Below are 27,738 nucleotides of genomic sequence, written 5' to 3' on the forward strand. Positions count from 1 at the left end.
GGGGCACGAAGGAGTTCATTAAGAGGTCCGCCCCCCCCCCCTTACCCCCCCCCCCCCCGCTCCCCCCCCGATTGGTGACAGGTTGGTCAAATAGGTATATTTAATGAAAGGAGACAATAAATGCAGCTTAGATATACTGCAGTTTTCTAAAAATATATATATCTATATATTTTTAAACATCACGAGTGCCAAGGTTAGAGGCAAAAAAAACAAAAAACATAACACTCATTTGTAATAAATATTTTATTTTGTTTGTTGATCACTGTTTTTAGAAGCTTTTATTTAGTAATCCATGATATTAAAACTTGCATATTCTTCCCATATCTCTAAAATAGGAGAGAGAACAGAACGCGGCATTCAAGGCAGGCAGTTGGACATTGATTTTCATGAACCAGAAAATGGCTAACAAGAAAAACTGTTGCTCTCCTAAACCTGCCCATATTTACAGTTCAATCAATATTTCTGAAACAGTGTGAAGGAAATATTTGCCACAGACAGTTTATGAATTAAATCTGTTGCAACCTCAAAATTGGTAAATAGCTTCAAGGAAAGACTCGCCCAGTTGGTTGCATTTTAAGTCGAGTCAGATTTAACACCACTGTCAAGTCTCTCACATGCCACCTTCCCACCAGCACAAGTGCAACATTATATATGACCCTTGGAATGTGCATGTGATGGTGTGTTCAGTCCATGAGCCCGAGGTGCCTGGAAAACAGGCTTCTCCTCTGCTATAACAAGACTTTGAAAAACAGAGGCTATTGAGTGTGCATGCTGGATCAGCACACACAGGTCCTGAGAATGGGGGCAAGAGCTTCAAAGAGAGGATATACCTTTATTTAACAAAAGGTATTTGTTAAATTAGCAAATGTCTGCAATTAGAAAGACGCTAATGGGTTTTACTAACTTTCCTTACAAAGGCTGCAAGACTCACAATAAAAACCTCTTGTAGTATTTTTTCACTTCATAAGATAAGTGCCTTTCTGGACTTTTAAATATGGCAGCCAGCCATTGCTCTCAGTTGTATCAATACCCATGAATAATCAACCGCAGGTGCATAGTAGCAACTCCAAACATGGCAGGCAGAGTGAACTGAGAGGAAAACGGGAACAGAGGAGAAAATCCCAACAGATTGCATTTCCTTTCATTTGTTTTTCCCCAGAGATGTTAAAGTTGCTAACTTTTTCTAGGTTGCGCTCCTTCTGTAAAGTAACAGAACCATCCCTTGATGCCTCAAAAACACATCTTTATATAATTTTTTTAGTCTTCTTTAAACTATCGGTGGCTCCCCGACCACTACGGATGGATTTAACTAATAAAATGTTGTTTGTAAATTTAAATAGTTTCCATGTTTTCCTCAGCTCTGACCAGCTTCCCTGTCCCTGCTGAGCAACCCCACCGCCCACAGCATGATACTGCCACCACCATGTTAAACACTGGGGGTGGTTAATTCAGGGTTATGTGGATTGTTAGCTTGTTGTTGTCTCAGTAGCATTTTGAGAAATCAATAGCAAGAAAATCAGGGATGAAGTGATAGACAAGATACAAAAACTAAGACTATCACAACTAATACAATCAAAACACTCATCAGAAGAAGTATTTATACTACTCAATGCACTATTTGTAGTTAATAATACAGCATTGTTAAATTGTTTGAAGTGGAAAAGAGGATTAGGTGTGTTTGTAATGAAGAAATGTGTGCTTAGATCTCCTTCCTAATCTACAGAATAAGCTCAAATTCCCTCAAGGTTCCCTGTGGATTATGATTAATATGGGACTCATAAAGTGGGAGGGGGAACTCATGTTTGCGGTAATAAAGAAAAGATCACATACTGCAGCCGTGGTTAATTTTTTTTATGGTACAGGTATAAGAACAGGTTTACATGTTTAATAGATCCACCGAGAACTGTAAATATGTGTGAATATGATGATAGCATCAAAACGAACTCTGAATCCGTGTGATGAACAAGCCCTTTCTGTATAAACACAGCAGCTACAGGAGCAAAGCAGCACAAAACAACAAAACAAAACACACGGTCTCATCTGGAGCTCTCTGTCCCAGAGAACTGAGCTCCGATTCTTTCCGTCCCGCCATATTTCAGCAGCGGGAAGACGTACGCTTCAAGAGGCCCCATGTTGAATGCTGCAGCTGCATGCCAGGGCGCCATGCAGGCCTGGATGGATGTCGGTGCCTCGGTGCCTCGGTGCTAGGTGACGGCTTAGAGAAAATCCCTGTCCTGAATAGACGGCCTGGCTTATAAGAAGGGCAGCAAGGAAAAAGAAAGGCTGAACTGCATGTTTCTCTTCATCAGGGACATAATATTTCTTGTCCAAAATTCTTGAGAACTGTTCACCTAAATTTATGTACACTTCTGTCCTTCTATTTAGAGAAACCTAAATGTTGTTGTGAAAGAAGAAACTCTGCTGATAAAGACATGAATCAGGATCAAAACCCGTAAAAACTGGCTTCGCTGAAATCTTATTGCATTGATCCAAAACACACACACACACACACACACACACACACACACACACACACACACACACACACACACACACACTAAATTCAGCTGTATGTGAATTATTCATGCAGGAAGCAAAGGCCTGCAGACAGTTCTGGTTTGCTTTGTGTCCTGTAAGCTGCAGGCGGCGATCCAGCAGCACAACAGATTTTACAAACTTAAAAGCAGCAGAAGTCGGAACCCTTGCAGGTTTCTGTAATGTATAAAATATGACCATGGTGACATTATTAAATTTAATCTTTTTCTACATTGCAACGTGACAAATGTCACATGCAATATAACCGAAAAAGATCTGTTTGTAGGGGGGGAAAAGCGCAATAACCTGGTTGCATAGATTTTCACACCCTTAAACTTTATTTAAGAAGCTTTTCATTCTATTTGAGCATTCATTATTATTTTGGTAGGAGTCTGTCACATTATGATTTGCTAGTACCTGCTCTCTTCAGGTGAGCTCAGAGTTTTAACTTCCATTTCAAACATTTTATTTTCCTAACATGAAATCCCTCTTTTGTCGATTTGGATAGATGCTTGAATCTGCTATAGAACTGAAAAATGAAATTAATCTCCAGGTTTCTAGAAGAACTGTCAAAACGGTCTAACGTTAAAAAAAAGTAACCCCAGATCATGATGCTGCCGCCACCATGTTTCACTGTGGGAAGTTTGTTCTTTCAGTAATGCTCCTTTAGAATTATCGCCTTAAGATGTGAGTTTGGTTTCATCTGACCATAACACACTCTCCCACAAGGTTCTAGCGCAGGGAGGGTGTCACTCAGGAGATTTTATTCAGGACCAGATTTTTTCTTCAGAAGAAAAGCCTTCTGCTTCAAAACCTTACTTCTTATCCCGGACTTATGGCGAACACAGGGAACTGTTGTCACATGCAGAACACACCCGGCCTCTGTTATAAAGTACGGCAGCTCCTTTAGTTTTCCTGTTGGTTTCTTGGCAGCCTCCCTGAACAGTTTCTACCTTGTCTTTTCAAAAACTGTACAAAAATTTCCAGTTTTTGTAACGTCCATGTTGTCCCACATTTCCACTGTGCAAAAGAATATAAATCCTCATATGAACTTGTCTGTATTGCTCTCCTGACTGACACTTTATGGTGACTCTTAGTACCGTCTCGATGGGGTCAGCAAAAGGATGCAGCTGAATTTTACTTACAGTTACTTATATTGAATTTGGCTGGCAGACAGAGTTAGTTTAAGGATTTGACACTTATGTGTACACTGTTGAAAGGATTTATCATGGTCTCATTTTCATACCATTATGAAAATCTAACAGGGGTGTACAGACTTTGAGAGCCACTTTATGTGTTTGTCTATCAGTAAACCTGATAGGTGCGTCCCACGCCTCTGTTCATCCGAAATGTATGCAAAAATGTACCACAAACTGTACACCATGCAGGGTGTATTCTTAGAATTGACCTAAGCTACCACTATCTACATCCATTCGGGCCTTTATTACATGCAAACTCGCCCTCTTTTTGTCCATATCTGTCTTCCAGTTCAGTGATCTACATAAAACGGTCCGAAACTCCTCTGTGCAAAAAATAAAACATGCAAACTCTAAACAAATCTGCGAATGAAGACAACTGTCCGCAAGAGCTTTTATCTGTTCCCCGTCTGCAGAGTGCTATCAGCTGTCAGACATGTTCATCAGTGCCAGCCGAAGTTTTGAAAGCCTTTTAAACACAATGCAGGCAATTACTTCCAAGCCCCACCGACCCAAGTGGTAAAGTTCATGTCGATGCCAGACCGTAGAATAAGGCAATAGATGAAGATGAAAAGTCCCAGGAAAGTGACCTTATTTATCCTCCTTTTTGCAGTCGTTTGTCAATGACAGAGTCGGTAAACCAAGTGTCCAGACACTGTGGCACTAAGGAGGCATGCAAAGTACCTGATGTTACATCTCATATAAGCAAAACATTACTGCACATACAAGCTGCTGTAAAAGTATGCATCCTTGTCTTGCCCATCATCTAAATGCTAACTAACTTTCAAAGAGTTTGGAAAGATAAAATAGCCCAAAAGCAAGATAAAATCCTCCAGTAAAATACTTCCGCCTCAACTCTCCTCTTTGTGGAGGGAAGGGAATAAAAGAAACACTGTTCTGAGGTTAAAAAGCGGATGGATTAGTTAAGGATGTGGGCAAACCTCTTAACGAAAGATTAAAGAGCTTTCTTTTATCCAGAAATACATCCTGTACACCTGGAGCAACAATAATCCCTTGGATCTGAAAACAGATTTGGCATATTTACTCCTATTAGCGGCAGCTAATTTTAAGAAACAAAAAGCAAACACTATGCAGTAACACACATTTCTTCTACATATTATATGCCCAGCCTCAAAACTGCAAGTAATAAAATCCTTTTGGTTGTGTGAAATGCATTCTGCAAAAAGACTGAAGTGAAATTCTCCAAGGGTTCTCTAGTCTGTCCAAGCTGTATTGTAAGCTAGAAATAAAATTAAAGGCAGCAAAGGTGAAGACTCAGCACAGTTGATGGACTTTAAAATCAGATGCAAATAGACTGACAGATAATACACACCACTTATCAGAGTGAACGTGCCCATAAGCAGCTTTGTGGTTGTTCACATTAAACTGTTTCACTTTAATGTCACTCAAAGAACAGCTTAGCTTGTAATTTAACACATGGAGTAAAAGCTTGTCTTTGTCCCCATGACATTTGCAGATCTAGCAGTTTTCTGTTTTTTTTGTTTGTTTTTTTTATATATATATATATCCATGGTCAGTATAATCCAGGCAACTATTTTTCAAATAAAAAAAGCCTTTTAAACGTCTTAATTCTCTCCACGGGTTACATAACCGAGTTATGAATTAAGGCATGACTGCAGCTGGCCATCGACCTTTTTGTGTGCGTCCGAACTTGTAATACTTTGATAAATCAACAGCGCTGCACCGGAGCACAGAGTTGGATGGGTTGGAGACCCTCTGGGAGCGAGGATGCCTTACAAAGCAGTCTGCATGTGGCACAGGGAGAATCAGAGGGCTAGGTGGGCTGATGGAGGGTGGAGTGAAGGAATGACTGAACACAAAGAGCGCAGAACAGAGAGAGCACAGCAAGACAAAGCTGAGGGACTGAATCCTGAAACGTGACTGTAGTAAAGAGGATTTAGTCTGGGAGAGAGAAACAAAACAACCGGGCAGTGAGCACAGTGATGCAATTACTGAGCTTAGCGCAGGGAGGGGATTGATTACAATGTTTATCACTCCAGAAAAAGAACCAAAGAATGTGTATTGTTTCTCACTTTTCCACATGAAAAAGAATTCAAGAATACTTTGTAATAAAAACTGATTCAAATAAAACAAATCCTCTGGAAAAGATATTTTACCTCATAATGTTGAGGGAATTTAAATTTAGATGCTTAAATGTAAAGCAGGGAAGCATCGTATCTGATAAATAAAACCCTGATTAGTTCAATTGGAAAGCTTTAATAATCTGTCAAGTCAAAAGCTTCTATTTCTGACTGACGGGAGGCAAATTTAGGATTTCAGGCAGGATGTTTTCTATTTGGATGCTTTCCCAGCTACTGTGGGTCATCTCCTCAAGCCGAAATGCACAAAAAAGGATATGCTAGTGTTACAGGGGAGGAGTGGGGGGGATATTCGGTTTCCCAGCAGAGTAGGAGAGCACACATGCTCAGGGCGACTGAGTCAGTGGCTGTCAGGGAAGTCAGTGGTCGTCAGAGTCGACCTCACCAAGCAGACAGGGGCTTGTAAAAATGCCTCTCTGCTTGAGTCATGATGCTGAACAGAAGCCGGAGCTTCTTGGCAACGGCTTCCTCTAGCAGTCTGCCTGCCGGTGGTGACGTCGGCCAGGACGGGGAGGCTGTGGTGAGTCTTCAAGGAAACAACAGTTCATATGACTCCCCAACTGAGCCATGCAAAGGAATTTCCTCCGGCTTTCACATCCTTTATATGGAGCAGCTCAAACGTAATTATGTCTGCCATCTCTTCAGTGCAATTACAGAGGAGCTTTGTCCACGTATGTCCAACCAGACGTCAACTCAGAAAACACTTCTGTCAACTAGTGTCCTTTTCTTTTCCTTTTTATTGTTTTCTTATGCTTTCAAGAAGCTGGATTCTAGTTATTAGAAGTTTTCAGACTAGTAGAAAACTTTAATGTATTTTTAAAAACATGTTTTTTTCAGCCAGTTCTTGTATCTGTCCAGGACTCACGTAGAAAAGGGTGGGAAGATAAAAGAATGAGGCTCATGGAGACAAATGCTACATCAGGCCCAACTAAGCCATAAAACATTAGTGGAAGACATAACAGGCCACAAAGTACAATAAGCAATATGTTGACCAATTAGCAGCATAACCTATCTTAATGAGTAATAACTTCTGAGATCACCAAGTTCACAGAGGAATCTCTGCTAACATGAGTCACCTGAATGTCTTCATCACCAGACCATAGAAAGATCTCTACAAATCATGTCAAACCATATAATCTGGAGCAGATGAGCAGCTCCTGAAAGTCAAGCTGGATTGTTATGGACCAGTAACTGTGTCAAAGCACACCAACGCTCTTAAATAGCTAAAATTGTCCATTGTGCCATTCCTACTTCTAACTTGGAAGCCAAAAAGTGCTGGAGTGTCTGTTTTCTCTGTGTGTATGAACCAAAGAGCAGCACAGTGTTGTGCCCACCCACGCAGTTGCAAGTCTTTATCGGTCAGAAGACAGAATCGAGGCTCCTACACTTTTCCCTCACCTGCAATAAAAATAAATTCAGCCATTTGGAAACAATTTTAGTCAGGAAGAACATTGGGTAGAAAATAAAGGACTGCCACCCGTCATTCTTTTGAAGGTAATGTTGTTTTAAAACTTCAGTTGGCAAGCTACAAGCTACAAGCTACAAGCCACAAGCTACAAGCTACAAGCCACAAGCTACAAGCTACAAGTCACAAGCTACAAGCAACATGCATGTTAAGAAGACGACTGCAGGCTGGCTCAAGCAGATTAATTAACCTGCCAGTATCAGCCTATAACACTCAGTGAGCAGAACAACAAAAGGTGCAACGTTTCACACAACAAATGCTTCAACTCTTACCTTTAGCATTTATCTGTTCTGTCTATGTACATTTATAGATGACATTATCATGAGTCAGTTAATACATTATTTGAGAAGCAGTCAAAAATAAATATTCTGTTTTGAATAAAGCACATTTTACATTTTTAAATGTTAAAAATATTTTAGTTGCACTCCTCATCCTCTTCAGGACGAGCTGACAACCATAAGCTGCAAATAAATCTCTGGAAATCACCTTGCTCTGTCGTTCATGCTCTCTTAACACTGCTTCTTTTCACAGATTCAACTAAAAAAACAAGAACAAATGGTGTCATTGTGAAAGGCTATTATATTTTTCAGGAAGCTATTTAAATTTGTAAATTTTCTAAGTCCTCCTTTATGTGTAAACACAACTCTGGTTCATGCATTGTGCTTTTAGGACCAATTTGTTTCTGAATGATTAATAGCTTAAAGCCAAACGGCTTAGCAAACAGCAAAACATCCCCTTGAAAATGCTCAAGCATTAGAATGAAATAAGTTATGAACGAAAAACCTGGATTGTCTGGATTTAAGCTTTAGGTAAGTGATTGACTTATTCAGATGAACAGACTGACAGGCAATGTCTTAAAGCAACTTTGAGCCAAACCTTTCCTGCACGGCTTAGCAACACAGCCAGGTGTTGTGGGATCCAGACTGGGTCAAGAGGCCACAAAGCAGCCTGGTCTGACCTAGAGTAGATTGAGGTTGCTGCCGCTGCTGGTTGGTGTTTGGCTGAGTTCAGAAAGCCAGAGTCACCCTGAGTCAGAGCAGTCATTCAGGGCCAAATGAGGACCATGAGAAAAGTGCAGGAGAGTGCAATTGTGAGCCAGATTTGGCCCAGTGTGTCGCTCTGAAGTCCATTCAAATAGAAACAATGTTTTAATAGGTTTTAATCTAAGAAAAAAAAATCTGGGGTAAAATGAAGAAGCTATAAGTCTGACTCTGACAACCACATAACATAAAGCAAAGACCCATTAAAGAAAATAAAGATGACTACTCACTTTCTCTTGTACTCGTCTCTCTCTCGCTTCACTTTAGCCAGCACGTTGTACAGAGCCCTCACTTCTGGGGTGATGGTGTCGATCTGCACCCCGACTCCGTCCGGGTGCGTCCACGTCACCCCAGGGCCGTGCAGGGTCTCGAAGCGCTCTCCTTGCCTCCGGATGTGGGTGAAACTCCAAATGGTACCCGGCAGCCTGGACTCGGGACCGTCCGTCTGCACGGCGACCTCCCGGCCGAACGGGTGTCGGCACTGCGGCCGCTGCAGAGCTTGCTGCAGCTGGCTCTCCAGCAGCTTGTTCCTCCGCTCCAACTCGTGGACTTTGGCGAGGAAGCACCGGAAGCGCAGGTTGAGGGTTTTCAGCACATGGATGTTGGAGCCCAAGTCGTTCCGCAGGGCGCTGGTCACCGCGCCGGAGCCGCTGCAGACCGGACCGGCCGGAGGTTCGCAAAAAAACAGGGAACTCATGATGAAAAATAACTAAAAAGTAATAACCTAGCAATGGCTTTCTATGGTTTGACTGCAACAAAATAACCTGTTGTTAGCTATGTCTGCATTTTCCTTCTAATCCCCACTCCCACTGGACGTTTTCTCCTCACAATGCAGATGCTGAGAGCACGGAAGATGGGGGGACCATCACTGTCACCGCTGGAAGACTCTAACATGGGCTCCTGCAGCAAACACCAACCCCAAAAAGTCCTTTAGGAGCCACAGAGGGCTTCATCTCCTGATGGAACCGAAGGTTTGACGCAGACCGAAATAATAAGCCCCAGCCGCACTCCTCGTCACCCTCATGTTTCTTGTCTCCGTCTTTGTCCAGATCTGCTGATGCTGCCGGCCGACTGAGGAGGAGCCTTCTGTCCTTATCATCCCCCGGTTCACCGCGGCTCTATCCAGTCTCCATGCGGCGCGGAGGGGCAGGATGCAGCGCCGCAGAGCCCGGCCTCTCCGTGGATCATGTTGCAAAGTGCTAAACTCGGCACTATCACCTTATCAGCCCCTCCCACGTCCCTCCCCGAGCCTCTCACTCTGTCTCCATGACGAGACTCAGCCAAGGCTTATAGCTGGACGTCAATAAGGCCGTTTCATTTTGATTTGTTACACATTTTATGTTCAGCACATGTATTTTAGAAGTAATTCCAAGTATGATTGCTTCTCATTACAGAAAAGTAAAACATTAAAAATTATTTAAAATCATATATTCATTCTAAAATGTGCTGTATGGTTATAATAAATGTAATAAATTGTTTTCTACATCCAAAGAAAGCAATAGCCCACAAAGATTATGATTATTTTTTTATATTCCAATATTTTGTCCCATAATTGCATTCAAAGCCAAATCTGGGATGGAGAAGATCATTTTTATCCATCAAAGGTCACCATATGAACAAATACTATTTGCCATGTCAGTTGCATTAAACACAGTTTTATAGGATCCAGAATATCTTTCAGTCCCGTGGTTCCCATAAAACTGACTGTTTTGAACTGGACTGAGCTGCGGCGCATGTGAGTGGATTTGACATTTAGTCTGATCACAGTAATAGGATTCAACGGGATTGCACTGAATTTACATGCAATGTGCAGAACTCGATATTGTATATTGGAATATGAGTTAAATCAGTTTATTTTGACTATTAAGTGCTTCGTATCACTATGGTTTTCTTTTGAGAATAAACTCTACTGATCTCACTTTGCAACTCTCTTTGGTTGCATTATTAAATGTCCTGTGGAAAATATAATAAAAGCATGCAACTTTGATGAAATAATGGAAATTTATATTAAGAAGCAATGAGTTTTCAAGGTGATGGCGTCAATATATAAATTCAAAATAAAATACATTCACAAATGAGACTTTCCCTATTTCCCTATCATCTTATTTGTAAATGGACTTCCCTATTGTCTCGATATTTGTGAGCAGCTTCCCTGTTCCTGTTGAAGAAGAGTTTCCACACAGGAAGCTCTTCTTCAACAGGAACAGGGAAGCTTCCACACATGGACGTTCTTCTTCACCTCCTCTTCATAATAATGTAAATTATTCAAAATAATATACATTTAAAAATTCGACATTCCCTATCGTTTCGTGCCACCATTATGTTTCACCATTTGGATATTGTGGTTAGAGTGATGTTTATAATCTATTAATATTGATTTGAAGCACATGAAAAATGTGATTTGACTTCATTATACTGAGAGTACAGGTGGATGCATCTGGATTGTGCTGAATTTGAATGAGCTGCACTGTGCTGGAGTGTGTGTGTATTTGCAAAAGTTGAATCCTTCAATTTTTGCTGTGTAGTTCCACTTCACAACTATTTCTGACTCATACTTCACTTTTTAAAATATAATATGCATGTTAGACGTAGATTCATCCAACTTCCATTTCTGTGTTATCCCCACAATATAACACCACCACCATTATGTCATTATGTCCCACATGTAGCTCTTTGCATGTAGACCAAAAAAAAAAAATAGCCAAAGCGGTAATTGTGCTTAACTTACACTGGCACATTTATTTATTTATTTTTATTGTCTTCTAATTCTGGTAAATATGTATAACATTTCTTGATCTATAATATAATATCCCAATAATGTCCCAAGATCTATTTGTCTAATTTAGAGAGTAAGAAACATTTATTTATTTCACTTAATATATATGTAAACACAGACATACACACACCCACACAAAAGTCCATTAATATTATTCAAAACATAAATGGAGTATGATTTTCCAGTTGTTTAATTGTTATGCATTTTTTTGATAATTACCAACTCTCCTATGCTTAATGTATCCGTCATTAGGAGACCTTAGGCATAATAACGGAAAGAAATACTGTATTTCTTTCCGTTTACCTCACAGTTTCATTTATCTTTCTTTTAAACGCTAATTTGTACAGTGATTTTTACTGGTACTGATTTTTATACTTTTTGAGTGTGGATAAATACAAAACTGAGAAAAATCATAAATCTACACAAGTGTTATTTTAATATGAAAATTACATCGATACAGATTGTTTTTTCCACACAGCCATTTTTTGTCAGAGTCTGAAAATTATTTAATAATAAATCTAAATGTATGTTTGTAGCTTGTATTAAATAATGCCACAGTACAAACTGTCTCCGAGCAATGGATTTGAGTAATTATGTTGTACACATCAAAAGACACCCACAAATAAAAAGTTAAAGTCCCAAAGTACACAATGTAGAACTACGTTATTTGATAATGAACGTAATATTTTACACTTGCACCCTGATGATTGTGCCTCTCTTGTATCACACGGACTAGGTAAAACTCTTTCAAAAACAATCAGGGAAAATAACATATATAGCATAAATATTCTAGAATACTTTTTTTATTTTAAGTTTGTAAAATTAGAATATAAATGTACTCGTTTAAACACCCTAAAAATGCGTTTTAAGAAGTAAAGCTGTGGTATTTTTAATCAGGCGCCACATGGCCAGCCTTTCCAAACAGAAACATTTAGGGTCCATTTGCTTCACGTGTTCTGCTGTTCTGCCACCATGCCGAAGTCAAAGAGGGACAAGAAAAGTAAGGAAAACACATTTTACATGAAGATATTATTTAAATAGCTGTAGTCGGTTTGTTTTTTAAACATATTACTGATATTTAAGATTAATTACCGCTGAGATTATGTGCCTTGAAGCAGGATAACCTAGCTTCTTAACATCTTCACGCAGCATGGTGGTACTGCAGCTGATACAGATGTAAAATCGGTTTAAAAACTGATCTATTTCTCGTATTTTCCTCCATCAGTCTCATTAACAAAAACTGCCAAGAAGGGGCTGGAATCCAAACAGAAGTTAATCGAGGAGGTGGGTATTTTTCAAAACCACAAATGTTATTCTCAGGTATTAGCTTCTCCTCTATGTTAAATAAATCGTCTCTTGGTCCTTTTTCTTTAGCTACGGAAATGTGTGGACACCTATAGAAACCTGTTCATATTCTCTGTGGAAAATATGAGGAATAACAAGTTGAAAGACATCAGGACAGCATGGAAACATAGCAGGTAATAATGACACATATGTAATCGGTTTTTGACGGACTTTACAAATTCAAGCAACAAAGTTTAGCATGCTGTGTAAAAATGCTCTCTTATCAGCTTTAGTCTGACATTTTAAAGATGTCTTTATTAACATTTCCTCCGAATTTACGTTTTGTTTTATGGAATTAAGCAACTTTCCATCCATTGTTTGTTTTTGCCCCAAAATTCACAGTAATATTTTCTTATGTAAGTCAGTTAATTCAAACCTTTAACATGTGCTTGAGATGCTTAGAAATGCCAAAACTTAGCATGTTTTTTCACAGTTTTAAAGGTGCTTGAAATTTGAATAAAGTGTTTGGAACTATTGTACATAAAAATTCACTTAAGAATTTACTTTACATTTGTTTTGTTTGGTACTATATTAATCTGCTTGCTCGTTGAAACAATGAAAAATATCAGAAATAGCAGTTTGACTTAAAACAAGGTGATTATCAAAGAACTTTTAGCTGAAATCGGAACATGCAGTTAATTAGCTTAAATGTATTGCATCTATATTGCATAACTTGGCATATAACAAACGTGATTGGTAATAATTGTTGCTACTGCCACAGACTTTCTTTTTATGTTTATTAAAATTTAACCTGACAGCTAACTATATAGATACTTGTAAAATATGTTTTTTCTTGGTTTGTGTGTCACAGATTCTTCTTTGGCAAAAATAAAGTGATGATTGTTGCTTTGGGAAAAGGACAAACAGATGAATACAAAGATAATTTGCACAAGGTAAGAATGAATGGCTTTACAGCTATTAATGCAATATTATTTTGACTCCTGCAGAGAATTAAACCTATTATGACTCCCATGCTTAGGTCAGCAAGTATTTGCGTGGAGAGGTGGGAGTACTTTTCACTAACAAAACAAAGGATGAAGTACAAGAGTAAGTATGAGTCTCCTTAAGTCTGCATTGTTCCAGTTTTCTACAATCTGCTCATAGGATGGCTGCACGTTGGTCTTTGCTTGCAGATATTTTAACCATTTCAAAGAGACGGACTATGCTCGCGCAGGCAACCAGGCACAGATGGACGTAACGCTGGAAGAAGGTCCACTTGAACAGTTTCCTCACTCAATGGAGCCTCAACTGAGGCAGCTGGGACTTCCCACTGCTTTAAAGAAAGGTGAGAACATGAACAGCGGGGTAAACTTGGGGCGAAAGGCAGGGCATGTTGCAATAAAAAAAATCTTCACATCTTTACTAGATGTGTCAATAACAGTGGAAGACCTTATAGGTTGGCAAATTTAGTTTATAGTACATTTGTATTGTTGGTAGGTGGGTAGGCCAATGAACTCGGCACATTCATTCAAAGAGTTTCTGAAAACAGTACTTTTATGGACATATTTAATGCCAGTTTTTAATCTTTTTCACAGGAGTGGTAACGCTGCTCAAAGCCTACGACGTCTGTAAAGAAGGAGACGTTCTGACTCCTGAACAAGCTCGGCTTCTGGTGAGGTTTTTGACTTCAGGTGAATCTGAAACCTTTTCTTTTTTTCATAAGCTAAAACGGTTTTATCTTCCTCTTGTGTTCACAGAAACTGTTTGCCATCGAGATGGCAGAATTTAAAGTGCAGATCAAGTGTATGTGGAACTCGGAGACAGGCGAGTTTGAGAGTTTGGCTGGTGAGGAAGAGCCTGTGGAGGAAAAGGAAGATGATGATGATGAGGATGATGCAGAATAAAACTTCTGCAAAGATGGCTAACATTTAAAAGCAGATGGACTTATTTGGAAATTTATCACACTTTTTTATTATAAAATTACTTCAAAACAGGAACTTGTGGTTTGCTGAATTTAATGTTTGTACAGAGTTGTTCAGTAAACACTGGACTGGTATCAAATCTTTCCATTTTGTGAAAATGTTTTTCACATTTATACAGCAAAGTGTTTTTACATCAACAGATTTGTAGTTGATTTGGTTAAAACACATGCACTTAAACTGATCTTTAGATTATTAAACCAGAATAAAAAAAATGGTTTTAATCAGTTTTCAATCAAAAAAATCATATTTTATTGGTATAGGCAAGCTATGTGGTGCAAGTCTCTTCATCTGAAGTAGTTGGGACACTCATGGGCTACAAGGTCCCAGGCCTCCTTGAAGGCTTGGACCACTGTCTGGTCCAGAGGACCTTCCTCAGCTGCAGCCAGGTTCTGCTGAAGTTGCTCCATGTTTGACATTCCAATGATGACTCCGTCTCCAAGATCACCCTGGATACAGTGTTCAGAGAGAGCAGTCAGAGTAGTTTGGGTTTGTAGCAAAGCAAGGCTGCATACAGTCATGACAAGAGTTGTAACTTAGAGAATCAGCAGACATATTTTAGACAACTTTGTAAGTATAAACACCAGTTCACTTTAAATCTTGCCAAGAATTTCTACACAACCTGCAAAAAACAGAACGAGAGGCGGACTGAAAATTGGCCAGTCTTGGAAGGTGAAATGATTAATAAAACAATAGATAAATGGACACTATTTTTAGAGAGTTCTATAGAGAATAACATTTGAAAGTACAAATCTTGCCATTATTATCTAAAAATTACTTCATACAGGCTGCAAAGGACTCTGGTTTAAGGGGCAGATGTAAAACAGTGACATCTAGTGGTAGATTTCAAACCTGAAATTTTTGCCTTAAAATCTGATCTGTTGCAACAAATCAGATCTGGAGCTTAGGTTTCCCTTTTTCCTGCTTTTTCTTACAGTAAAGACTTTATCGCTGGAGTATCTGAGCCGACTGATGATTGACATAATTTTTAAACCATAATTATATACTTATAGCTGTCAAGTTTTAAAAACTGGAGCTTATGGAATATGAAATGCATATACCACTGTGTTTACCAATCTTGTATAAGATACAAACCATAATTTAGAAACCTATGTTGCAGTTGGTATCCAAACTTGATATGTACCTTCAGTTGGGAGTGGTGGTACATCCAGCGCATAGCAGCAGAAGTCATGGTGGGTTTCTCAGAGCCGTACGCGCTCTCTAATGCCTTCAGAACCAACTCTATAGCCTGGAAATGGCTCAGCTTCCAGTATCTTAAACAGAGAACGGCAACCACCATGGATGCAGATTACCACGGTTTTACATTAACATGCAATAGCAGGACATTAGTTGCTGGTCTTTCACCTGTCTCTGTATGCTGCAGCCCAGTTGTTGCCAAAGAATCGGCCAGAAGGCTGAGAGCCATCTTTGTCTTCATAGTGGTACTTCCCCGTCAGGAGACCGCCTGAAGACGAGGAGCCACATCAGCACTCAGACATGTCCAGGTGACAACAAAAATACAGAAAATGTCCTATATAAGTATATTCCTAGATGTTTACAATTAGCTTGTGTCCAGAACTTCAGTAAATCTAGAAATATGCCAAAATGAAATGTCACAATGTTTTTAATATATACTGCTCAAAAAAATAAAGGGAACATTTCACTTTAATTTTGTGTGTGGCTCCAAATCCAGGCCTCCATTGGTTAATAAATTTGATTTCCATTGATGATTTTTGTGTGATTTTGTTGTCAGCACATTCAACTTTGTACAGAACAAAGTATTCAATGAGAATATTTCATTCACTCAGATCTAGGATGTGTTATTTGAGTGTTCCCTTTATTTTTTTGAGCAGTGTAGAAAATATGCACATGAAATTAGGTGATTCAAAAGTTGGATAAATTACACTGAAACAGAAGTTTCAGTGTAAAAACATTGAAACACCCGTTTTCTTTTTGCAAACAAAATAAGGTTTCAAAGATCAGGAATTGTGCTTTAAATACAAAAACTCAATCTAGAGTTGACATGCTTAAATGTTCATGATTTTTAATATAGCTCAAAGTTAGTCCAGAACCCCACAATGTTTCAGTTTCATAATTTGTGGAATTTCAGTGGAATATAAATGTTTTATATTCGAATGGTAAGAGTGCAATAGCTTTTTTTTTCTTTTAATCTAGAAGTTGGAGTCTGGAAAAGTAGTTTTTAAACATTAAACTTGCAGGAATTCTTTGAAGAAGAGGGAAAATTTTTAACTTTTTACATTCTTCAACTATTAATAAGATTAATCACAGAAGAAAGTACCTGCGAGAGGATTGTATGCATAAAACTTCATTCCATAGTATCTCAGGCATGGTAGCAGTTCTGTCTCCACCTGTCTTGTTGTAGCGTTGTACATTCCCTGAGAAGTTGTGAGTTACAGTCACCAAACAAGCTACTACTTTTTCTAGAGTTAGACGAGAATTTTGAATGACTACACTCTGTTTTATTGGGTTCTCATGTGATAGGAAGTAGCACATAGTTGCTAAATAGAAGGACAATTTTTTCGACAAAAATCCTAAGAATTCAGCTTGTCTTTTGGTTCAGCTCACTTTATTATGAAATCCTAGAATAAAATCCAGGTCAAGGAACTACCTTACCACTATGAAAGTTCCTTTTGATTTTTCATTTATTCACAGTCTTTAACTGACCACATCTTCAGATTTCTGTTCCTAACATTCAGCAAATTTGAGAAACATAACACATATTTGTGATTAGGGATAATTTTGGTGAAATAACTATATTCAAATCTTTCCTTACCTACAGATTCCTTAATTACTTGCTCAAAACTTACTTTGTTTTACAGCTGTTTAGGAATAAAAATGCTGAAATACCTGATAAACAGTGGGAATAATCCAGCTGTTGTGTTTGCAGATGCACGCAATTGCAGCAACTTCCCAAGACGCGTAGTTTGACAGTCCAAGCTCTTTGAATTTACCCTGTTGGTGATTTTTTTTTTTACATTAAATCACACTTTAACGTTCTCTAAAATAAAATAAGAAAACAGCATCCAAAGTTTAAAGAAGCATCTTGTTAAGTGTTGTATTTGCACACCCAGCTATTACATAATTTTCAACTAAACACTGAAGTTCCCAAGTAAGCTCACCTCTTTGTGGAGCTCATTGCAAGCCCTGAGAGTTTCCACGATGGGGTTTTGATGATCAGGAGCATGAAGGTAAAAGAGGTCCACGCAGTCAGTCTTCAGTCTCTCCAGGGAGGTTTCAAGCTGTGAGCGGACGCTCTCCGGCTTCAGGGTTTTCCCATCCCACGGGTTTGCCTTGGTTGCTATGCTTACTGTGGGAAAATGAAATCATTTCTAGACTGAAATGTTATTTAATTATCTCAACACACTTCCAACATCGCATGATGATATAGACAACATAAGCTAGCTTTGCTTATGTTAGTTATTGACCAAGACTGGTGCCAACATGCTTCTTTAGTTTGATCCTTTTGAGACAATGGGATTTACTGGACTGTCAAGGTCTCCATGACAGTCTCTCTTCGCAGATAACCGAATTTGTCTCTTTGAGGTTTGTGGTGATTCGATGAATGGTTAATGTTGGGTGCAATTAAGTAGCAACAAACATTCCTGTAACCACCTTTTGATACAGAGGGATGATTGCATCACATTTTCTTTAAAAGTAACCATGAGTGACAAAAGAGGAGGAATTTTAAGCATCCTAACCTTTAAAGCAAAAATTCAGCTATTTCAGTCAGAATAACTGAGAGGCTCCAGCTGCCATGCACTCCTTGATTGGCTAACCTAAATAAATTACAAAACCGTGTCAACTTAGTGAACTTAAGTAAACTTTAAACTTCACAGACTGAACAAGGCTAGAGGTTAAACAATGAACTCCGACCTTAGGGTCAACTAAATGAGCACCTTTCATAGAATATGTTGCTGCCATCTTGTGGTCAAAAATAAAAACTGCAATATTTTTTTTTCTGCAAACGTAAATAAAATAAAATAAAAATAAACAATTAAACTTTCACACTATACGTTTTACTTCTGAATGAGTACTTAAAATCCAGCATGCTGTATTCGTCGAACAGTGCTGGGAAAACTTAGGAACCAACAACTTATTTTCTCACTCCAGGGGGAACTCTCTAGTTTCATTAGTTAAAAACTCAGTTTGAGCAGCTCTGGATGCTTTCAGTTCACCTGTTTTGGGAAGGTCCATGCCTCCTATGATGGCCTCCGACTTCCCATCCACGTACATGAAGGCTGTGTCCACATGCTTGTGCCCCCTGTCCAGAAAAGCCTTCACCATCTCCCGGCTCTGCTCGGCGTCCGCTCGTCCCCCGAACGCCATGGTTCCCAGTAAAGTAACTGGCCTTTTAACTGGGGACGAAGACATGTTTCTGCAGGATGCAAGCTGAGGCAAGTGCACGAGGACGGTTTTTATGTTGTTGGTGTGTCTGACTGTGCAGAGTCCGCCTCTTATTACCCACACCATGCTACGAGCAGCTAGCGTGTGACTAAGGGCAAAGGTTGGATAAAAAGGGAGCGTCTTAAAGTTACTTAGTCCGTATAAAACGCAAAATATTCCGTGTGAGATTATACCACCTGGCTATATCAAGGTTACAACTAAAGCGGAGCAAGGTTCATTTTATGACCACTTCCTGTGGTATGGACTCATGTAAATATTTGTCCGGCTCTCCCTTTTTTTATCTGTGGTGGTCGCAGCGTTTAGATGTAGTTCATATTTTTGAACACAGGGCGGCAGCAAATCATCATCCAAACAGGGCGACTCTTAACAGTTTAATCACTATAAAATAAATATTCTTAAAAAATGTGAAATAAAATTATTTAAATTTTTAGATATACATGATACAATCCTAGGATGTTATTACAATACATTACCTAATTCATACATGCATATGCAGCTCAACTATGACAGCTCTGATATATAAATAAATATGATTTATAGATAATAAAAACTTTTTTGTTGTTTCTCAAAGAATCTGAATATTGCAAAAATAAATCTATAAAAATTTAAATGTAAATGTTAGACTATTGCATCAATGTGCCATGGCTGCATGTATCTGTGATGCTTTTGCACCTTTTCATACAACATGTTTTCTTTCTACTAAACTTTCCATTAACATGCCTGAATATAGCACTCGGTGTCTGGTCAGCCTCTTTTTCATTGACCTTTTGTGGGCTATCCTTCTGGTGGGATGTCAATGACTTTCTGCTGAACATGTGTGAAGTCATCTCTAGTCATCTCTATGCTTGGGATTTTCAATCTGATACTGATTTACTGAGATGTGCTGTATCCTGAAATAATTAGCCTATTATTTGCAAGTTTGAGCCACGTGGGTGACTCATATCTTATTTGTCTATTTAAATTTTAAGCATTCATTTCTTGTTTGGCGACGGGTCGACCCTGATTCTTGTCTGGCAGAAGTAGTTCTAGAAATGAAAATAAACAAGTCCACCTGATTGTCATTAGTCTAGTTCAACTAACTACAGCACATGTCTGAGATGAGCTGATATGTCTGGAAGCTAATTAAAACAGCATGCTGTGGTAAAGCACAGCATGCTGATTTAATGCTGCTCTGACCCGGGACTCTTCCGGGTCATGAACACATATGAGGGCAATGCAGACTTTGTTTGGAGAACAGCGGTGCTCAGATGGGGCTCCTGAACCTTTGGCTGCTCCATCAGTAGAGCGACCGCTTCAGACGCTTCCCTGCTGCAGCCGAATACATCCTCTCCTGCTTTGGGGTAATAGCAGCAGCATCCCATCCAACCAACCTGCTCGCCTTTATTTCAGAGGTTGTGCCAGTGCGCGCAACAGCAACATCATTGGTTAGTTTTACGCGCACAATCTACGAGTGCTTTTTTAATTTTTTTTTTAAACTAACTTCCCCGATGAGCAGGAAATATATGTTTTAAAATGAAGCAAAAAATCATACTGTAATAACTTCTCATTTTGCTTCCAATTACATCCTCAGTCTCCCACATGCGCGCTTCACCGGTGGCTTTCAGAAAGTTTGAATAAAATGTGGCTCTCACCGCCCTCTCCCAACAGCCCACCGCACCTCAGCCATCACTACCAACTCAATGGGTGGAAAGCGCACAACCAGCCTGTGGGAGGTTTTTATCCCTCATTTCCACATCTGCAGAGACGAGTCGTTGGCTCGAGCTGCAGTTTTCCAGTCTGTGCCAAACACCGGCCGCGAGAAGGAGGACACACTTTGATGACTCATGGATTTCCTGCACGGACGAACATTTACGCACAGTTGAAGTTTTTCTAACTGGATATTTTTCATACATTAATGGTGCTCCTTTGGGTAATTTGAAGACTATGAAATATGTTTTTGAGTGAGATTTTTACATTTTAAGCTAAAAAAAAAGAAACCCACGAAGAAGAAAATGGACATCTTCATTTTTTCTTTTTATTTAATATTTATTAAAGAGGCTCAATCACTCAGTTACGCTATTGCAAGCAATCTCCAACCTCACATGTGAGTAAATGGTGGTTTTATTTACATAACACGATGTTTTATTCGTCTCCAACAAAGTTAAGTGGTTAAGCTGATTAACTAATTGCTTAAAATATTGTTGAGTTTGGAGGATAGGTTCACCTACCTGTTGCAAAACAGCAATAAAAGGTCCTTGTCTGTTTTAGTAACTAAATTTATGTCCAGAAACTATTTGTAAGAAAGCAAATTGTTTTTCTTTTTTCTTTTTTGCTTTTCTTAAAAATACTAAATTCTAAATTGAAATTCAAGCCTTTTTAATTTGGTCGTAAATGAATGATCATAAATTTTATTTGGTTTGATTTTACTTCTAAATATACCGAGGCATAAAATGACATAAACTACCAAAGAGAAATGAGCTCATTTGAACATATTCAGACAAATTACCTGTCAGTGTTTCACCTCGTGATGTCACTGGCCATAAATGGTGAGAATCGGACTCCCACACCATAAGATATGCGGAAAGAAAAACAATACTTATCTTTCTGAGAGGTGAACAGAAGAAGCAGCGCCTCCTACAGTCATTATGCAGAAGTCAGAATTATTAGCTTGTCAGAAAAATATTTTAGAACATTGTCGCTGTAGTGGCACAGACTAGTTTATTATTTTAAATGTGAAAATAAAATTAAGACAAATACATTTCTGCAGATTTTCTTTCTTATTGAAAAAAACTTAAAAAAAAATGTTTAAGTTTACAAAATTGCATTTTAAACCAAAAATCAAATAATGAAACTAACATTTAAGTTCTTTGGAGCTCTTTCATCTACCAGCCTGTGCTATTTGCATGCATTTCCTCTTTAATATTTATGACTTACAGTATTCACACCACAATCTTCATGCAATCTAAAACTAGAATCGGTTTATTTTTAAGAGCGTCACATAAAGACAGTCTGTTGTAACAGGTAGTTTCAACCACATAATAATAAAGACGTGCTTCAGTTATGGCAGAACAATAAGATTTTTCATTATGCAGCTGCAGGTGATGGTGATTATGTTGCCTTTGAGATGAACAGCTGGTTGCTATCTCTGGATTCCTGTTGATCTCCAAACATGCCAGTCCTTCTAGCTTCATGTAGAGCTTTTGTTTTTGTTTTTGTTTTTTTTTTGTTTTTTAATAGAGTTTTAAAGATCACATTTCAGTTTTTTATGACTGAACTACCATTACAGCTGATCAAGACAGGCTATGTGTTGGAAAAATGCAACATCAAACTAGAAGGTTCACTGGAAGGAGAATATGTTGCCTAATTTATCTGTCTGATGATGATATTCAGCCTTACAACCACAAGTAAAAACATCTAGGTATTACATTAATCAATGCAACAGACTGACATAAACTGATGCATAATAGTGAAACCAAAAGTTAAGATAAAGTTGCAGTAAAACAAATTTAAATCAATAAAATAAATCTAAAAATTGTGGTGTTTAAATCATATTCAGCTCTGCTGAAATGTGTATTGCTGCTATTACAGCTGCAACATGTTAGAGGAAATTCTTCGCTAGCTTTGTCAAATTTAGCAACTTAAGTGTTTGCCCATTCTTCTTTTTTCAGTCAAATTAAATGAAACGCATCTCTGAAGCTCAATTTTTATTTTTTGACACGACTGGATTTATGTCAGATCTTTGACTGGGCCATTCTGAGACAAGAATGTGTATTGATCTAACCCATCCACTGTTGGCCTGAATATGTTTTCTGTTGCTTGTCAAAATCAGCCCCAATAGCCATTGTTTCATTGTTGTTTTGCCTCTATTACTTAATAAAAATTGCCCTTTCCTTAGCTTCATCCATCTTCGTATCAATTTCAACAGCTTCCCTGCTCCTGTGGAGAAAAAGCTTCTTCTCAGGACGTTGTTGACACTTCCACCATATTTCATGTTTGAAAAGGTGTTTTCGGATACCAGACACTTTATTTTGCATCCACAAGTTAAATTTCAGTCTCCCCTTATTAGAATACCTTCTTCATTAGGGGTTGAATATAAAAGCAAGTCACACTGCTCAGATTTATTTGTAAAAATAAAAATAATAATTTTATTCCCCCTTCACAATTATGTACTCGGTGTTTTATTACGTAAAATCTAATTATGGTTGTAGGGAAAAACTCTGGGCTTTGCTATTCGGAGACCTTCCGAATAAGGAATTCCCCTTAAGCCTTCAAAAGAATTCCAAGAGATCCGACTGAACGCAGGTAATTACTTCCCAGGCATCACTCTATCAACAATTGGAAACATGCCTGACACGAGCCTTGCCCGTCTATCTTTTCTCGCAACCCTTCCTGAAGCGTTCATAAATTTACTCTCGCTGATGTCTGTACATCTGAGGAAACACAACAGGGCCACCTTGACGTGTTGAGCATTTTCTCTGCTGTTTTTCATTCCAGGCCCAACGTGTGCATAGAGAGGGAGGTGACGCTGGTTGCCCAGAGGCAGCCATGTGTGCAGGCCTTCACACGAATGGTTAAAGTGTGGAAGCAAGGCTGCGCAGGGCAGCTGTGGTGCATGGGATACGAGAGGAGGTGAGTAATGCAGCTCATTTGCAGAGTTTCTCCTCCTCCCTTTCATCACTCAGATGCTTTTAGTCTGCTTTTAAACACTCCCATCATCTCCTGCAGGGGATGTCGTGTATTACAGACAGAGCCCTGGCAGGAGAGAAACATTCATTCATGAGCTTTGCATGGTCACGTGATTCATGCTACTAGAATATTTTATCCAGGAGGTCTTGGTGTTTAAGCCAAAACAGGATGACATGTGGCTTCCTGATTTCCTTCTTCCGCTTTGACCCTGCTGTAAAGTGAAGTGCAAGATGAATGCTGCCTCTTCAGAGGCTCTACCTGCTACTTAACTCTCCTGTCTTTGCTGCTTGCATTCCTTTAAGTATGAGCATTTCCTTCTGAGGTTTAGCTGGGTTCCCCCTGATCCATTTCTCGGCATTATTTACCTCTTCCACAAAGTCAAAAGCTCCTTTGATGGCAGCCAAGGCAACAATTAGGCGCTGTAAACTAAATGTATAATGTGAGCAAAGCAATGAGAGGGTCGCCAAAGTACAGGGACAGCCTCCATCCACGACTACCTTAACATTAAAAGCCTGGGAAGTCTTGGTTTACTTCACACGTGTGCTTCAAAGATCCGGTTTTCTATTGAGAGATCTCACAGAACATTGTGGATTATGATTAAAACTGACAATCTTTGGAAAAATTTCACTCATTTTTATGTGTACTTTGTTAGTACACATAAAAATCAACAGCAGGGGAAAATATGTATAAAGCATATAATGTTTCTCAGTAAATATATATTTGGCTGGCATTCAATTAGAAATCATTGCTATAATTGTGCATTTCTGAATTCATAAGTTATGTTTCTAATATTATGTTAAGTGTGTCAGTCAGTTTCTTTATTTCCTGTGTCTTTCACCTAATTACACATAATTGTAGCCCAATTTCTTTTTTGTTGTAGGTGTAAATTGTTATTGACATATGATGTGAACTTCATGTTAGTAAATGCTGACATAAGAAAATGCTAAACAAAAGTTTAGCATTTTCAGTATCGGTATTTTTACCAGCTTGTTTTTTTTTTTTTTTTTTGTTGAACATTTTTGTATAAAAGTTTGTAACTGAATATTTGTCATGTTTACAGGACGGCTTATTACACAGCATATCGGCAGGTTTACAAACAGGATTACCAAACGGTACACAAATGCTGTCCTGGATGGTCTCAGCTTAACGGGGAGGCAGGCTGTCTCTATCGTAAGTATCAACACAGACTGCTTCTGCCTTGCATTTCTAAATGATTTAACAAATCATAATCTCAACATTAATAGAGATCTTTTGAGCAAAAAATGTCTACCAAACGTCAAACAGAGTCACTTTGCCCGTGCATACTGCAGAGCAGATGTTAACAGTTAGTGGCACAGACTTCTTGAGTTGTAGCACTCTACCTCATTTGACATGCTGCAATGAAATATCTAATTGTTGACAGAGTTTAGATGTTGACATTTGTTCACAAGTTAGATTAGTCTTGTGGGGTCTAGTTCTCTATTAATAAGGAAGGAAAAACAGCTCAATCCTGTCATGGCACCTTTAGTTTACAATGGAAAAAGCTGGATTTACAAGTGTAATCACTACTTAACCAAATGAGCAATTAATTCATTAGCAAAGTTACTTATGCTTAGTGGTCACATAGGAGAATGATGAGCAAAACAAAGTTTTAACAACTCAAGTTATCCTGTCTTTCCACCAAAAAAAGTAAAAGTCCAGGTAATACCAATTTCCAACCAATAAACAGGAAAAAATTTAAATTGTCTACCCGTAAAGAAACCAGAATAGTTTTCTAACCTTTTAGCTTTAGAGATCACTTCAATATATATATATATTTTTCAATAAAAATACAGATCATTCAGTGTAACAGTTCAGTCAGTCAGCTCGGTCAATGTATACGTTAGTTGTCGGTTTTGAAATTGTTAATGAACAAATAGTTTGTGGAATGAAAGAATTGAACGGATTGGAGGCCCCTCTTTTTTTTAAAGAAGCTTATCAGTTGTCCAAGCAACGCATACAGCAACATCAACACGATGTCTCTCCACAACATTCTGGGCTTCAGTCCGAGTCAAAATGGTGGCGAGACCTTTCTCCTTCTGGAACTGCGCCGGCTCACTCAGATATCGGCTGTACAAAAAACCCCAGCTTGCATGTAGAGCATTAACCAACCATGCAGGTATATGGGCGTCAGTATAAGACCCTGCAATTACTTCTTTCTCAGTGTAAACTGCATTAGCATTTAATGAACCATAAACTCCCACAAATGAACTTAATAGCAGAAATGGTTCAGACATTACTTCACCATTCATTTCACATAGCTACAGAGCTACACATCATACTGTTTTTTTTCTTTCTTTTTTGTTTTTTGTTCAACTAAAACTGAGCAACGTTAGCTCTGGCCTAGGCAGCCATTCACCTTAAGTAAGTAGCTGAAATGAAACAACAGACTCACAAGAGAAATCCCAGAACAAAACATTGTCCAGTTCAGCACAAACTGATTTTTTTTCATAGCACTTATGACGAGTAATTCCAATAATAAAAAAAAAACTTTTCTACTTCTGCTGAAATGTGCTGCTTCTAGTTGGCTTCCATTTCTTCTCTGACAGATACGGGAGACTTGTGGGACTAGCGCCCTCTACAGGACATTTAAAAAACTAACAAAATTACTTAAAACGTACAGACAGCAGCCTAGTTTATGGGGGTTACACAAGTGTGGTGTTTTTGTTGTTCAGCTGTAGTTTTACTGTATCTTTCATATGTTAAGGTGTTAAATGGCTGCATATGACTGCAACTAACACTTATATTGGGGGTAAATCTCAAATACAAAAATGCAAACTGGTTATACGGTTACATAAAACATTTGGAAAATATAACATAATTACGGAAATATATGAGTCTTTTTTATCCGTACTTGCAGTGCTGGAAAATACTTAAATTTCAGACTGTGTTGAAACCCTGATTGCAGCTCTGGGAATTATTTCTGGTGGTCACACTTCAGCTTCCAGCAGCTCCTCTCCTTATGTACAAGCATTGTTTCACACTGCCGAAACATAGAAGGCTCTTTTGATGGGACTTTATAACCAGTGATCCAGATCGGACAGCCCGCATACCATGAACCAACTCTTGGCAAAGCTTTCCTGTAAACAGTTTATCTCATGGCTTATAGGCATACAGGAAACTTCTCATGATTTTGATCTTGTGTCTGCAACTGACTTGTGGTTTATTACTAGCTGTACACTCCCTGAACAGGCAAGCCACTCATTGGGGTATCTCTCTAAGGGGAGGTTGATGGGCTTGGAAGTTGGAAAAAATTCTCCTGAATTTTTCTGTCATCATACATCCTATTATTCTCTCTATCAATGGGCTCTTTGTTTCTGAGGAGAAAGTTATGGTATTAAATTATACAGTGAAGCAACGGCTTGGTCTCCAAAGAGTCTGGTTTGTTTTAAAACACTCTAATAGAAATGCCTTAAAGAGACATTCCTCCCTGCTGCTCATTGCCTATACTTAAACTAGACAATGGCTGCTCTCTTCAGTGTGAGGCATGGCTTTTATCTCAGTAACCAAAGATGGTGGCAGCACTTTCAGATAGGATGAACTAATCACCCTTTTCTCTGAGCCATTGAACCTGGATAAAAGGAGGCTCACACCATAGGCCTCCCACTCCTGCACACTTTGCTACGTGCTACCCATACTGTTCCTCAGTCAGCACAATACAATCAGTGTGGCTGTTTTTCAGCAGGACCTCCAGGATCCAAAAGGAGGAAAATCCGTTTCGCAAAATGTACAGCTTTAGCAAATCCTCTGTAAATGCCCAAATGGGAGGAATGGGATGCTTTTTGTTGACACAGTGATTTAAAGTCTGGTACTTTAAAAACTTCTTTTTTTCTGTTGTCTTTCTTTGATTTATGTATGTGGGTGTGTATTACCAAAATAATAGGGCTAAGGTAATTAAGATGATGAGGACTGCTTATTTAGGGAAAAATAAAGGTGTGACCATCAACCCTCTCAGGTCACTTTTTACATAAAGTGAACAGTACTTGTAAAAAAAAAATTCTTACTTTTAATGACATTACACTCACAAAGGTTAACGAATGTTTTTTAATTTTTGTGTGATAAATCAACATGAAGTGATGCATTATTGTGAAGTGAAAGTAGCTCATAATTTGCACATCTACAGATGGCAGTACATCTATTCTTCTTTGAAAAATGTTTTTCTGTCCATCAGATTGGAACATCTTTGAAGGTTAACTTTGAACTAGAAAATTCCTGCAGAAATTTTAAGGGGCCTG

At 38.6% G+C, this 27,738-nt stretch overlaps 4 protein-coding genes across 8 annotated transcripts in view; 2 read left to right on the forward strand and 2 right to left on the reverse strand.

The window, feature by feature from the left end:
• iffo2b (intermediate filament family orphan 2b) overlaps positions 1-9,198 on the reverse strand; it is a 31,152-nt gene extending 21,954 nt beyond the window's left edge. For all 5 annotated transcript variants that reach the window (XR_001426415.1, XM_015044456.1, XM_015044454.1 and 2 more), the window contains exon 1: positions 8,587-9,198. Coding sequence is in view for 4 of the 5 variants with exons in the window: in XM_015044456.1 (XP_014899942.1) it covers positions 8,587-9,053 (467 nt within the window). In the remaining variant the exon portion in view is untranslated. The remainder of the gene's footprint in view (positions 1-8,586) is intronic.
• A 2,823-nt stretch (positions 9,199-12,021) lies between these two features.
• On the forward strand, positions 12,022-14,410 carry mrto4 (MRT4 homolog, ribosome maturation factor). The gene is made up of 8 exons (XM_015044458.1): positions 12,022-12,132; positions 12,358-12,416; positions 12,507-12,610; positions 13,288-13,369; positions 13,456-13,523; positions 13,610-13,761; positions 14,012-14,088; positions 14,174-14,410. Exons 1-8 carry the CDS (start codon positions 12,105-12,107, stop codon positions 14,318-14,320), a joined length of 717 nt encoding a protein of 238 aa, XP_014899944.1. The 5' UTR covers positions 12,022-12,104; the 3' UTR covers positions 14,321-14,410.
• A 211-nt stretch (positions 14,411-14,621) lies between these two features.
• Positions 14,622-19,088, reverse strand: akr7a3 (aldo-keto reductase family 7, member A3 (aflatoxin aldehyde reductase)). Its single transcript, XM_015044457.1, has 7 exons — positions 18,592-19,088; positions 17,536-17,723; positions 17,264-17,368; positions 16,695-16,791; positions 15,761-15,860; positions 15,540-15,669; positions 14,622-14,844 (listed from the first exon to the last, which is right to left on the reverse strand). The coding sequence occupies exons 1-7, from the start codon at positions 18,884-18,886 to the stop codon at positions 14,683-14,685; spliced, it is 1,077 nt and encodes a 358-aa protein (XP_014899943.1). The 5' UTR covers positions 18,887-19,088; the 3' UTR covers positions 14,622-14,682.
• Positions 19,089-20,396: 1,308 nt separating this feature from the next.
• On the forward strand, positions 20,397-24,699 carry megf6b (multiple EGF-like-domains 6b). Its single transcript, XM_015044460.1, has 3 exons — positions 20,397-20,903; positions 23,294-23,428; positions 24,546-24,699. The coding sequence occupies exons 1-3, from the start codon at positions 20,812-20,814 to the stop codon at positions 24,697-24,699; spliced, it is 381 nt and encodes a 126-aa protein (XP_014899946.1). The 5' UTR covers positions 20,397-20,811.
• The last annotated feature ends 3,039 nt before the right edge of the window (positions 24,700-27,738 follow it).

This window comes from Poecilia latipinna, unplaced genomic scaffold (genome assembly GCF_001443285.1).
Source record: "Poecilia latipinna isolate Pla-1442-1.1 unplaced genomic scaffold, P_latipinna-1.0 Scaffold675, whole genome shotgun sequence".
Lineage (NCBI taxonomy): Eukaryota > Metazoa > Chordata > Actinopteri > Cyprinodontiformes > Poeciliidae > Poecilia > Poecilia latipinna.

Coding starts and splice junctions, on each gene's coding strand:
- mrto4 (XM_015044458.1), top strand. CDS start 12,105: ATGCCGAAGTCAAAGAGGGACAAGAAAA. Junction 12,611..13,287: donor ACAGCATGGAAACATAGCAG/GTAATAATGACA, acceptor TGTGTGTCACAG/ATTCTTCTTTGGCAAAAATA. Junction 13,370..13,455: donor ACAAAGATAATTTGCACAAG/GTAAGAATGAAT, acceptor TCCCATGCTTAG/GTCAGCAAGTATTTGCGTGG.
- akr7a3 (XM_015044457.1), bottom strand. CDS start 18,886: ATGGTGTGGGTAATAAGAGGCGGACTCTGCACAGTCAGACACACCAAC. Junction 17,369..17,535: donor GCAATGAGCTCCACAAAGAG/GTGAGCTTACTT, acceptor AATCACCAACAG/GGTAAATTCAAAGAGCTTGG. Junction 15,670..15,760: donor GCTGCAGCATACAGAGACAG/GTGAAAGACCAG, acceptor TCTCTGTTTAAG/ATACTGGAAGCTGAGCCATT.
- megf6b (XM_015044460.1), top strand. CDS start 20,812: ATGGACATCTTCATTTTTTCTTTTTATTTAATATTTATTAAAGAGGCT. Junction 20,904..23,293: donor AGCAATCTCCAACCTCACAT/GTGAGTAAATGG, acceptor TTTTCATTCCAG/GCCCAACGTGTGCATAGAGA. Junction 23,429..24,545: donor TGCATGGGATACGAGAGGAG/GTGAGTAATGCA, acceptor TCATGTTTACAG/GACGGCTTATTACACAGCAT.